Raw genomic sequence first — 13,709 nt, 5'->3', positions numbered from 1 at the left:
CACAAACATAATTAAACCTATGCCAACATTCACAGGATTCCCGAAAATTGGGGCGTTACAAATATGCAAAAGCTATATATGAGAGTTAAGGTCTCAGATTATATATAATTCTTTTTAGTGTAAACTACACCATTAGTCACTAAATTACGGGTAAGTTTTCATTTTTGTCACTTAACTAAAAAGGTTACATTTGGTCACTGAACTATTCAAAAATTTTAATTTAAGTCATCAGGCTATTAAAACTAATGCTATATAGCTTTCTCTATTTGTACTACCTGCTAAAATGGAAAGGTCTATTTCCCCTTCTCTTCTATATTTTAGTTTTTTTTTTCATGAAATAGCTTTGGATGTCATGAATATACGAATCAAAATTTAAACTTTTTTTTTCTTTGATATCTGCTACCGACTGTCAAATTGACTTGAACCTAAGGCATGTTCATCTACTCATCGATGGGTACTAATCCGCCGTACCGTTCGCCGAATCATCGAATTGTTGCTTTGAGCTTGCTGGTGGAACTTAAAAAAAAAATCTAACGTCCTAGTGGCTTAAATAAAAAACTTTTGAATAGTTCATGACTTGGAAAACTTTTTGATAGTTTAGTGGCCAAATAGTATTTTTTTTAATTAAGTGGCCAAATAGTATTTTTTTTAATTAAGTGACCAAAACAAAAATTTACCCATAATTTAGCCACTAATAGTGTAGTTTATCCTTCTTTTTAGCAATTTTTTTTAATTAAGTGACCAAAACAAAAATTTACCCATAATTTAGCCACTAATAGTGTAGTTTATCCTTCTTTTTAGCATTGTCATGTTTTTTTTTTAAATTGTATGCTAATTTGAAAGATAAAAAAAAAACTTGGTGAACTAGATTGCCTTTGTTATCCTTGATAGGTGATGTCATAGAGAAATACGTGAGACCTTTATTAGATCCTTGAATCATCGAAAATCTAACATATTGAGGGGGCATTTGGTTCGTCAAATGTAACATTATGGTGTTACATTCCAGAATGAGATTACGGTGTTTAGATTTTTAACATTTTGGCCATCTTGTAATATAAGGTGTAATCTCATTACAGTCCATTCCTTGAGTAATTTTAGATTATGAGTACAATCTTAATTTTTGGACCAATTTACCCTTTGTTTTTATTATTCTATCAATTTAAGCTTTTATCTTAAATAAAATTTAAGACTAATTAAAAAATATTTTTTTCTTAATAGTAAATTAGTAGATATCATATATTATAATTACAATCATTATTTCTTATTTAATATTTTATTTTTAATATATTACTTATGGTTATAACTAAAATTATGGTTGATGTTGCAATCACTTTTCATGAATTATTATAATTATGATTTATAAGTTTATTTCAACACAATATATTTATTTATTAATATATAAATTATAATAAAAATAAGAATTCTAATAATTTATCATAATTTTATGAAAATTGAAACTAAAAATATTAAAGAAACTAAATTAATAAAAAAATTATAACAACAACAATTGAATAAAATATATTTTTAAATTAGAATGTCCAAATAAACTCTCACATTTCTATATTTTATCTTATATTCTCATAATCAGAACAAAATCTAAAATTCCACCGACAAAATGCTATGTAAGATGTAGCCATTTCCATTTGTTTTCTTTAATAGAAATTTACTTCAAAAAAGAATAGAAGTTTACTCCATAGAGGACACGTGAAGGGATACCTTTTTACTTTCCTGAATATTTTAACTTATTGTTATATAATGGTTTGACATTTTGGCTATTCCTACTTTTTCCCATCATATAATGGGTTTGCCACACAGTAGTTATTTGATAAGATAAAATCTTCAATCAAAATCCATGAAAAACCTAATGGTCGCCAAGTATGAATCATTCAATAGCTTGAAAGTTAGGTTAGATGAGGCTCAACCAAGAATGCAAGGAGTAACTAGTAAGAGGCAACCTATTTCGGTTTTAAAAAATCTCAAGTATGACATAATCAATATCCTGCAATGAAAAATGGGGTCTTTGTGCCTTTTGTGTGTGTGTGTGTGTGTGTTCTTAGGCAATTGTAACTTGAACAAAAAGACAGTAAGGATTCCTTTTAATGGATATATATCAACTGATATGGGTAGGTTTATGAGTAGGTTTTTGGCTTCACGTGGAGATTCAGACAACTAACTAAAAAGGAAAGTACTTAGAGTCTAAAATTAAGATTACGTAAAATTATATTTGTAATATGATGATTGCAATGTAACATTATTATATTTGATTATTTTGTTGAAAGTAAAATTACTTTTTACTATATTTATTATATTATCTTTATTATAAAACAATTTTAGACATAAGAATTAATTATTTCTTTCATCAAAGATGAACTTTTAAAGTAAACAATAAATTCAGTAAAATAACATATATTTTTAAATTATTAATTGTAATTATGAAATTTATATTTTATAACAAGTAATTTAAAATTTTAATATTGTTGGAAATATAAGATTATAATAATTTTGGAACTTTATTAACTTTGAAATGTGAGATTAATTGAAGCAAACAGATTTAATATTGCTATCTAAGACATTGAAGGGAAGATAACTATGCTTGTTTCTTTACTTGTATTACTTCGTATAGGAATCAACCATCTTTTCTACTTACAAATTCTTATATTTCTTTTGTTGATCCTTCCAATGAGATAAAAGAAAAAAAAGAATTAACTTGGTGTAAAAGAAATGATTGCCATGTGCTGCTTAATTGTTGCCTTTGAAACAAAGGAATATGAAAACGTATTGCAGGTGTTAAAATGTTGAACATGTGACAAAAGCAGTAAAATTTTAGTACTACAACTAGAATCACTGTCGAATGAAGTTTGATGATTCAGATTAGTCAAAGAAATTATGAGTTTGGGTTTATTTTTCAATGAAGTAGGTAAGCCTGTCCCCTGTTAGATACCGAGTATGTGTTTGATTTAAATATATTTGAAATATACATATATTACAGGGATATGTAATGAACTAATCCAAAAGCTAGTTTTATTGTACGATTAATCATTTGCCTAAAGAAATAAGGGTGATTAACTTACAACTAATACATTTCAGGGGAACTGGTCAACAGCAGTATGCAAATATTGGCATATTACTATACTAACTCCAACCTTAACCATTTCTTTCCTTTTTTTCTGATTGATGCAAAGCTAGTTTACCTAATGTTGTTTTCATCTGTTCGACGACCATTCAAACGAACTAGTCCCTTTTATAAATACCCATATGTCCCTTGGAACCTCTCATCATAACCAAGTTTTCAACATTCCTCTTCACATTTCTTCAGCTGTTTCAACTTTGGTCTAGAAAATATCAAGTTAAAAGGCCAACAACAAACTAGGAAGCTATTAGGACCAATATGGCTCATTCTATGGGCTTTATCACAGTTCTTTCTCTTCTTGCCATTGTTCCCCTTTGTTTATCAGGCAAGATATATGGCGGAGGAGGGTACCTCTACCCTCAGTTTTACGATCATTCATGTCCGAAAGCTCAAGAGATTGTGAAACACTTTGTAGCTAAAGCTGTCGCGGAGGATCCTCGTATGGCTGCTTCCTTGCTGAGGCTACACTTCCATGACTGCTTTGTCAAGGTCTTGCTTTATATATTGGCCACATCTGGCGTAACAGTTTCAGTGTATCACAAAAAGTAATTAATACCTTTTAACGCTTGGTTTTTGTCACAGGGTTGTGATGCATCAATCTTACTAGACAGCAGTGGGACTATAATTAGCGAAAAAAGGTCGAACCCTAACCGTGATTCGGCTAGGGGATTCGAAGTCATAGATGAGATCAAAGCTGCAATAGAGAAAGAGTGTCCTCATACTGTATCATGTGCTGATATTATGGCACTGGCTGCTAGAGATTCTACTGTTCTTGTAAGTCCTGCCCATGCTCTAATTACGCTTAGCCAAAGCATTTGCATTGAATTAATTCCTTTGGCATTTGCAGACTGGAGGACCTAATTGGGATGTCCCTCTTGGAAGAAGGGACTCCAGAGATGCAAGCTTGAGTGGCTCTAACAACAATATCCCCGCCCCAAACAACACATTCCAAACAATTCTCACCAAGTTCAAGCTACAAGGCCTCGACATCGTTGATCTCGTAGCACTTTCCGGTAAACTTACTCGACTCAAAATCTTGCATTGATATGTTCTAAAGAAGGCAAAAGTCAAAGAACATGTTTTATTTTTGTGCAGGGAGCCACACAATAGGAAATGCTCGATGCACCAGCTTCAGGCAGAGGCTTTACAACCAAGCAGGCAATGGAAAACCAGACTACACACTTGACCAATCATATGCCGCACATTTGCGCACCCATTGTCCAAAATCAGGTGGTGACCAGAACCTGTTTTTCTTGGATTTTGTGAGCCCTGTGAAGTTTGATAACAGCTACTTCAAGAACTTGTTGGCCTACAAGGGTCTGCTCAGCTCTGACGAAGTTTTGTTTACAAAAAATGCTGAATCAAGGGAATTGGTGAAGACATACGCTTACAATCAGGAACTGTTCTTTCAACAATTTGCTAAGTCCATGATTAAGATGGGAAATATCTCACCATTGACAGGCTACAAGGGTGAGATCAGAAAGTATTGCAGGAAGGTTAATGCTTATTAATAGGCATTAAAAAGTGAATAAATATTATATTAGTCTCCTGTTTTATGTTATTATTTGCTTTCCTTCTTGATTTCATGTATTGCATGGAGTTGTCTTGATTGTTTCATCAAACATGAATATCCGCAGAGTAATGAAAATTGAAAGTAAAAGGATGAATAGAATGAAGTCTAATTTATAAGATCATGCACAACAATATTTTATAGCATGCACCTAAGGACCCACACTCAATCAGTTCATGCAAATTTGACATCACCCGCTTTCAAAATTTTATGTGAAATAAAAATCCTTTTTTTTACTCCATACAATATATCGTTTCACATTAATAAATATTAAAGGAATGAAATTAAATAAATTAAAAATATAAAATATTCACCAATTATATAAAACAAATAAAAATTAATTATTCAAAAATCCAAAATAAATAAAATCTCATCCTTCACAACAAAGTTATCCTACATTGAACACTCTAAGGTAAGTTAAAAAAAATCATTTAAAGTTTAAGTTTAAGTTAAATTTAAATTTTTATTAAATATTTTAACAAGTGAAATCAAAATTAGGTACAACTCATACAAACTAAAATTTTTATTTGTGCAAAAAAAAAAGTTTACAACTAGAATTGATATGGAATCAACTAAGTTGATTTTCATCTTTTAATTTTAATATTGTAAGATGTATGTGCATATTATCTTCTTATCGTAGAACGCAGTTGATAGAATAACTCGTTCTAACGTATAATAACTAGTTTTTAACAATAAAAATGGGTAAAATTTTTAACTGAATAACTAATTTGCTCTTTAATATAACGTATAGAGATTAATTTATCCATTTTTCATTGGTTGAGCTACTCACTCAAGCCTAAAGGTTTACTTAAAATATGGAAGGGTTTGAAAAAAAATATTAGACCTGAAATATGGATTTGGAAAACAAATTAGGACCATTTAAAATATGTTCAAGCCGAGATCAACCTAACCTCTTTTTTTTTTAAGTTTGTAAATTTTTTATTATATTATTTATATATATTATATAATTATAACACATAAAGTTAAATATATAATAGTATATAATACTATTATAGTATAAATGCTAAAAAATGTTAAAATGATTATATATACTTTTTTAATAAACAAAAATATTAAACCATTAAATATTAAATTAAAAATGATATAAATATATATTTAAAATAATAATATGAGGGGTTTAAAATGAGCTTGAGTTAGACATTTATAAATATGGACGAGTTTAGGTAAAATTTTAAACTCATAATTTGAATCAAACCGAGTTAAAAAAATATAAAATGTGTTAATATCATACCTAGGCTCGACCATCAACACCTCTAAATAAAGTCCTCACAGTGCTTTTTACCTTTCATTTTCTTTGGGTCAAAAATTGATATTAGACCTTATACTTTATATAAATTGTAGATTTAGTATTTATACTCTAATTTGATCAAATTTAGTCTTTATATTTTTAAATTTTAAAATTTTAATCCTAACTCAATGGTAGCGATTAAATCCGTTTGATTAAATTATGTTATTAGTCATGTACTATGCATAAAGTTATAGATTTAGTCCACATTCACCAATTGATCATTCTTAATGGCTATATTTTTTAATTTCAAAATTTTAATCTTAATACAAATGACAGTAATTAAATATATTAGCTGTTTTTTTTAGTAGTAAATAAAAATAACAAACCGACATAGTATTACACATGCGATAATATATTTGATACATCAAATTTTAAAAATCACATAACTTAATTTAATGAATTTAATAGCTATTCTTTGGTCAGGAGTAAAATTTTCAAATTCTAAAAGTACAGGGACTGAAAATGACCAAATTAAATAACTCAGGCAAAGTATAGGGTCTAATTGCAGAATTTGACCTTTCTTTTTGCAGAGCTATGGTTTCAACTGTAGTGTCAGTCGAATGATGGCCTCAGCCGCTTGCTCCTGGAAGAAAAAGAAAATTAATATTTGGGCTGAAGTTCAAGCCCATAATTGACCGGACCCATTTTTACACCTAGGGCTTATGCCTAAACCCTCTGCAACACTCGTAGCTTTTGTTTTCCTTGCACTCTCGTGATCCCACTGGACTCAAACTAAGAACACCCAAACTGAAAATTGAAGCAAAAAGGAAGAAAAATGAAAAGTTTACGGTTTTTTTCCACTAATTTAACTCGAATCCATAAAACCCTTGTTCCAAATCCAAGCATTTCCTCTTCCACCCAATCTTCAAACAGCTTTTACCTTACTCCAACACGAAATTATACCACCCCATCACAAGAATCCACCAAGCAAGCTCCTTCCGAAAAGGTCTCCGCAATCGTCGATGAACTCTCCGGTTTGACTCTGCTCGAAGTCATGGACTTGACCGAAGTCCTCCGTCAAAAACTGGATGTTAAAGAGATGCCGATAATGGCAGTGATGATGCCCGGAATGGGATTCGGTGGGGCCATGAGAGGAGCCGGGAAAGGTGGGGCTGCTGGCCCTGGGAAAGGGGAAGAGAAGGAGGAGGAAAAGATGGTATTCGATGTGAAGCTCGAGGGGTTCGATGCGGCGGCTAAGATTAAGGTTATTAAGGAAGTTAGAGGGTTTACAGATTTGGGGTTGAAAGAAGCTAAAGATTTGGTGGAAAAGGCGCCTACTTTGTTAAAGAAAGGGGTTACTAAAGAAGAAGCTGAGAAGATTATAGAGAAGATGAAAGAGGTTGGAGCTAAAGTCTCCATGGAGTGAGGTACGAGAAATTTGGGTTACTTTGATTCCTTGTTCATTTTGTATTACTGTGTTTCTTTAAGCTATGATCATCTTAGTAATGTTTATAGTTATGATATATACATATATATATTTGAAGTGTTAGTTTTACATTTGAACAAAAGTAAAGGTTTTAGCTTTACATAGTTGCTTAGCAAGAGATGATAGAGGATAGATGTTTATAAGTTCTTCAAAATAGGTACTTCTGCTAGTCTATTTTATGCATTTTATTCTCTGGGATGTTTAGCGCATAGCAGTCTAGGAGAATTTATCATGAATAGTATCATTCAATAACCTTGGGAGACATTAGATAAGAGACGGATGATTATCTATGTTGTACTGGAGTTGTATACTACATAGATTTCAACTGCATTGCTTGTTTAATTGCCTGTGAATAGGTCATTGATGTACTTGGGAAGAAAATCTTGCAGTGAGCTTTTCTTTTTTTTTGGCTACTATTAGTATAATTAATGCATCTTAATTAGAAACCAAGGGAACTAGTTCTAGTTATACTGATGTAGTGAGGTTAGTTAATCAATGAAAGTAAAATGCAGAGTACAATTTTATGGTCATTATTTTTTAAGGCAGGTGTAAGAGAGAATGGTTGAGATTGGATCTGGTAGTGTATTGACAAGCTACAGTCAAAATGATTATGGCTGCTAAATGATCGATGTTAAACTAAAATTAAAACAACCCAACTCTAATGATGGGAATCATAATTAGTTTCAAGCAATTTAAGAACATGCAAGGGTACATTTACATGCACTTTAAACTTATGATTTATGAACTGAAAGCGGAAATTTGTAAAGCCTTTATTAGTTCATGAGGTATGGAAGTCATGAATATGGAGTTGAACCCCTGAAAAACTTGTTACAAAGGAAAATCTACCTCTGCTTTACTACATCGGTTAAATTATGTTATGCAGTTTCATGAGCTGATTTTTTTTTCTTTCTGGATTTTAACTTTGCTAGATTTTCTCCGAGGAAAATGGGACAAAGAAGAAGATCAAGGCATTTCCTAGAAAATGCAGAGTAACTGATATTGATGTATAATGGAAGGATTACTGTTGTGTGAAGGAGGGTCAATTTAGGATTCTTGACAAAGCAAAATGTTCTTTGAAAAGATTGATTTGCAGCAGCTGAACCCATATTATGTTTTCATTTTCATTGATCATCACAATAATTTATTGATGATTCTAAACCACCTGTTCTTGAGCTGAATTTTGACAGTAGATTCATTTTATAAATATTTTTTTTCCCAGCGTCCCCCTGATGGATTTCGTTGATCATTTACTGCTATGAGCAAGTTTGTATCCTGGAACAAAGGTTAGATATCATATAACGTAAACAATGTAATTTGAAGTATTTTGCTGATCATATGCCTAGTGTATGACATAAGATCATTGGCCTTTATTAAGTCTGAATAAAGCTTTTCTCAATATCTAGATAGTTTCATGAACAAGGTCAGTAACTTGATCATTTATTTATCCAGGCTAGTTATTTTCTCAGAAAAATCATGATGAAGAACCAGAGAAATGACTATTCTGCAGGGAATTTGCTAAGAAACGATAGAATTTCCTCGGAGACTTCTTGGTGTTTTTCTTGTTGGAGAAAATGATGACCATCAAGGATAACAATTTCCAGGTTGGGAACAAGGCTCCTAAAGATATTTCCCTCAACGTATTGCCTTACACCACTCACTTCAAATCCCAGATCTTTTTTACCCACCATGAATTTTACTGGCACAGTGATTTTTTATCCTTGCCAGGGTGCAGTAAGCTCCCAATTCCTGTTTTATCAATTTGAAACATTAGCTCTCTGAGGAAGAACACTAATAAATATGAAAATCAACCATTTCTGATTAGCAAAAATACCAGAACTCACAAGTCCATAACACGGTAGTAATTAAGAGCTCCAGTGAAGCCAGATTCCTGAAACTTGTCAGCATAAACCTGGAGTTCCTCTTCAGTAATCCATGGTGGTAACCTTGATAGTGTCCTCAGATAATCAATAATCTCCATTCCAGGAGGAGCTATCAGATTATCAGTCTGTGTAATCAGCAAGAACTTCTTTATCACCGTCAAATAATCATACCTGGCGAATGCCCTTTCTGCTCTTCCCGGTTCCTAGCGAACAAATTGCCCCAAGAAAAAGCCTGGTTAACATCAACAACATCATGTACATCTCATATCTTGACTAAATGGGACAGAATTTACCTGGAATTGGGAAATGTAAAATCCATCCCCATATGTTCTGATTAAGGATTCAGCAAATTTGGCATTCGGGTTTCTACTAAAGTATGGAACAGATAAGTTGATCAATCCTTTGACTCTCTCAGGTCTAAACAGTGCTAAATGCCAGCCAATAACAGCTCCCCAATCATGTCCCACTATAAAAGCCTAGCCATAAATAGTATAAACTCAAAACAGTTGAGGTTGGGTTTTGAACACAACACGAACTGGCAAAAGATAAGCAGGTTCGTTCAAGGAAGGTGGAAATACCTGCTGTTCCCCAAAATGGTCAAGCAGGCCAATGATGTCCCCAACAAGGTGCATAACAGTGTAGGAGGTTGGGCTAAGTGGGGAGTCAGAGTCTCCATAGCCTCTCAAATCAGGAGCAACTACATGATAGCCATGGTTAGCCAAGAAAGTGATCTGGTGGCGCCATGAATACCATATTTCAGGGAAGCCATGAAGCAATAGAACAAGTGGTCCTGTCCCTTGCTCTGCTATATGCAGCCATATCCCATTTGTTTTGACCCTTTGGTGACTCACCTCATTCATGGTCCCTCGCGTTTCTTTCACTTCTCAAGGAATAAAGGTAGAGCAGCTTGGTGTTCAGCTAAAACCAGTCCAATTGATTTGCACCTATGAATATAATTGACGAGAGAGAAAGTTCGGAGAGTTTGAAGTTTGAATGATTAAGTCAAAATCAGGAACTTTGAGATTAGGCAAAAGACAAGGACATAGAATATTGTTGAAAATAAGAAAGAAAACACCAATTGGAAGTCCACGTATGTAACTTGCGTGAAGGGCAAGAACATGGTGAAGTCAGTCCTGAAGTCATCATATAGCCTAGCCGTTGACTCTCTTGATACATTGCACCACCTGAGTCCTGGCTCTGGAAGTAGTTAAAATTCAAAGCAATTTGCCCAGAGGAATCACACAAAATTAGAAATTTAGAACCCTAATTCTAGTAGTCTAGATTACTAATTCGATTCAATTTTGTCTTGGGAGAGAGATGGTTGCAACTAGATTGGTGATATTAGTTAATAAAAGTAAGTAAAATGCAGAGTACGATTTCATGGTCATTATCTTATAAGAAGACGGTTTCTTATTTTAGAACCGTAACAGAAGTTGGCAGGGAGTAGGAAGTATGTGTAAGAGAATGGTTCAAGATTGAAACTGGCAGTGTATTGATGACCTACAGTTGAAATGATGATGACTGGTAAATGAACAGGGTTTAACTAAAATAAAAGCAACTTGGCTCTAATGATGGGGAAATGTTGAGGTAAGATGTGGTTGGAGGCTAAAGTGACGGTTCACACACCGGAGGAATAAAGTTAGAGATGAATATTTATAGATGATGGCAGTTATTTATCAACTTTGAATCTTGATACTTGTATAACGCAAGTTCCATCATGACCAATCACTTGAGAAATACAATAAAATTTTAAGCAAATTATGATTGAACAGAAATAGATTAAACAAAGTACCATGTGTATGCCATATAAGGGAGAGCTCAGGGCTCTACATATTATGCGTTTGCATATTCATGAAGCCAAGTTTTGGTGAAGTGTTACTCTTGTCGAGGTCATGGTAGGCATAGTTGTGGCATGATGAAGTAAGGATGGCCGAGCATGGACAAATAAAGTATTTATAACATAACTAGTATGGGTTCTCACACACTCTTTGCATTGGGTTAATTATTTATTTTTAACTAAATTAAAGTGTAAAAATTTAAAGGTTATAATTTGCTTAATATTTTTACACTCTTTGTTAATTTTCATTCTTTTATTTTCAAGAATTTAGTCTCTTCATTTTTGAATTTAAAATTTTAAGTCTATTTGTTAAATTTGTTAGAATTCTTTTGTGTTGATGTGACATTTTGAAAAAGTAGAATAATCTTAATATCTATGTAATAAATAAAAAAACATTGTAACGGACTTAAATTTATTAAAACATTTTAATGGTACTAAAATTATTAAAAATTCACATAATCATTTTAATTAGAATAAATTATTTAGACTAACTAATTAAATTATAAAATTTGAGGTATCAAATTATGTCAAAATTAAAGTAAATAAATTAAATTTCAAATTTGAACGAAATATAGGGATGAAATTAAAATTTAACCATTCTGAAGGCGGATTGGAGTTAAAATTTACGCAGTGTTCTCGTAAGGAAAAAAGTGGACAGGTGTCCATTGTGGAACGCCTTAGGTCAAAAGTTGCATAGATTTGTAAATCCTCTATTGGTCAATTGCGTCATGCAATTTCACGAATTAAAAATTGAATTGTCTTGCTGCTGAGTTCATATTATGTTCTCATTTTCATTTCCATTGACCATTACTGCAATTCCTAGATGATATTCTAAACCTGTTCTAGAGATGAATTTTGACAATTTTTATAAATAATTCTTCCAATGCCCTCCTCATGGATTTCATTGATTATTCACTGCCTTGAACAAGTTTGTATCCTGGACCTGGAACAGTGCTAGATCTCTTTCCATGCTCATGTGCCTAGTGTATGATAGAAAATGAATGGCTTTTACTAATGTCTGACTAAAGCTTTTATTATGGAGTTTTTTTCCTTATTGAAGATTAACTTTGCTACACTACAAGACGAGAATACACAGGATAAACAGTAAATCAAATCTAGTTATTTTCTCAATAAGATAACGAAAAAAACCAGAGAACACTATTCTGCTGGAAATTTGGCAAGGAACGACAGAATTTCCTCTGAGACTTGTTGGTGTTTTTCCTGTTGGAGATAATGATGGCCATCTAGCATAACAACTTCCAGGTCGGGAATAAGGTTCCTGAAGATATTCCCCTCTATGTATTGTCTTATACCATTGATATCAAAACCAATATCATTTTCACCCACCATGAATTTCACTGGAACTCTGATTTTTGATCCTTGCCATGGTGCAGTAAGCTCCCAATTCCTGTTTTACCAATTCCAAACATTAGCTCTCCGAGGAGCAGCACTCACAAATATGAAAATCAACCATTTCTGGTCAAGCAAAAATACCAGAACTTACAAGTCCAAAGCACGGTAGAAATTAAGAGCTCCAGTGAAGCCAGATTCCTGGAACTTGTCAGCATAAACCTGGAGTTCCTCTTCGGTAATCCACGGTGGTAACCGTGAAGGTGTCCCCAGGTAATCAATAATCTCCATTCCAGGAGGAGCTATCAGATTATCAGTCTGTGTAATTAGCAAGAACTTCTTTATCACTGTCAAATAATCATACCTAGCAAATGCCCTTTCTGCTCTTCCCGGTTCCTATAGAAAAAATTGCCCCAAGAAAAAGCCTGATTAACATCAACAACCTTATGAACATCCCGTATGTTGACTGAATGGGACACGATTTACCTGGAATTTGGAAATGTAAAATCCATCTCCAAACGTTCTGATTAAGGATTCACCTAATTTGGCATTCGGGTTTCTATCGAAGTATGCAACGCCTAAGTTGATCGATGCTTTGACCCTCTCAGGCCTAAACAGGGATAAATGCCAGGCAATAGCAGCTCCCACGTCATGTCCTACTACGAAAGCCTTGCCACAAATAATAAAACAGTTGGATAGTTTTTATAACACAACACGAATTGGCAAAACATAAGCAAGCAGGTCAAGGAAAGTGGGAAATACCTGCTGTTCCCCAAGATGGTCAAGCAAGCCAATGATGTCCCCAACATAGTGCATAAAAGTGTACGAACTTGGGCTAAGAGGAGAGTCGGAGTCTCCATAGCCTCTCAAATCGGGAGCAACTACATGATAGCCATGGTTAGCCAAGAAACTGATCTGGTGGCGCCATGAATACCATATTTCTGGGAAGCCATGAAGCAATAGAACCAATGGCCCTCTCCCTTGCTCTGCTATGTGCACCCATATCCCATTTGTTTTTATCCTTCGGTGACTCACCTCATTCATTTCTTTCACTTCTCAAGGCAAAAGATAAGAGTAGCTTGGTGTTCAGCGGAAACCAAAGTAGGTGATTTGATCCTATGACAATAGTTCACGATAAAATTGGGTGAGCTTGAACCTTGAATGAAAAATTCAAAATCAGAAACTTTGGAATTTGACAAAAGATAAT

General features: G+C 33.3%; 4 protein-coding genes across 5 annotated transcripts; 2 read left to right on the top strand and 2 right to left on the bottom strand.

The window, feature by feature from the left end:
* Positions 1-3,245: 3,245 nt before the first annotated feature.
* LOC108472431 (peroxidase 72) lies at positions 3,246-4,819 on the top strand. The gene is made up of 4 exons (XM_017773951.2): positions 3,246-3,619; positions 3,713-3,904; positions 3,978-4,143; positions 4,226-4,819. The coding sequence occupies exons 1-4, from the start codon at positions 3,389-3,391 to the stop codon at positions 4,639-4,641; spliced, it is 1,005 nt and encodes a 334-aa protein (XP_017629440.1). The 5' UTR covers positions 3,246-3,388; the 3' UTR covers positions 4,642-4,819.
* Positions 4,820-6,679: 1,860 nt separating this feature from the next.
* On the top strand, positions 6,680-8,653 carry LOC108470636 (uncharacterized). The gene is made up of 2 exons (XM_017772000.2): positions 6,680-7,376; positions 8,365-8,653. The coding sequence occupies exon 1, from the start codon at positions 6,785-6,787 to the stop codon at positions 7,373-7,375; it is 591 nt and encodes a 196-aa protein (XP_017627489.1). The 5' UTR covers positions 6,680-6,784; the 3' UTR covers position 7,376; positions 8,365-8,653.
* On the bottom strand, positions 8,384-10,351 carry LOC108470635 (uncharacterized). Of its 2 annotated transcripts, none has more exons than XM_053022031.1 (4): positions 9,894-10,351; positions 9,609-9,791; positions 9,267-9,518; positions 8,384-9,181 (listed from the first exon to the last, which is right to left on the bottom strand). In XM_053022031.1, exons 1-3 carry the CDS (start codon positions 10,173-10,175, stop codon positions 9,273-9,275), a joined length of 711 nt encoding a protein of 236 aa, XP_052877991.1. In that variant the 5' UTR covers positions 10,176-10,351; the 3' UTR covers positions 8,384-9,181; positions 9,267-9,272. The 2 variants fall into 2 exon arrangements, with proteins under 2 accessions (XP_052877991.1, XP_017627488.2); XM_017771999.2 differs by having other exon boundaries at positions 9,277-9,518.
* A 1,807-nt stretch (positions 10,352-12,158) lies between these two features.
* On the bottom strand, positions 12,159-13,709 carry LOC108472660 (uncharacterized). The gene is made up of 4 exons (XM_017774210.2): positions 13,265-13,709; positions 12,989-13,171; positions 12,657-12,898; positions 12,159-12,560 (listed from the first exon to the last, which is right to left on the bottom strand). The coding sequence occupies exons 1-4, from the start codon at positions 13,544-13,546 to the stop codon at positions 12,311-12,313; spliced, it is 957 nt and encodes a 318-aa protein (XP_017629699.1). The 5' UTR covers positions 13,547-13,709; the 3' UTR covers positions 12,159-12,310.

The sequence above is a fragment of the Gossypium arboreum genome, chromosome 11, assembly GCF_025698485.1.
Source record: "Gossypium arboreum isolate Shixiya-1 chromosome 11, ASM2569848v2, whole genome shotgun sequence".
Classification (NCBI taxonomy): domain Eukaryota; kingdom Viridiplantae; phylum Streptophyta; class Magnoliopsida; order Malvales; family Malvaceae; genus Gossypium; species Gossypium arboreum.
The sequence above is the reverse complement of the archived record's forward strand: the minus strand, read 5'-3'. Positions and strand labels throughout refer to the sequence as shown.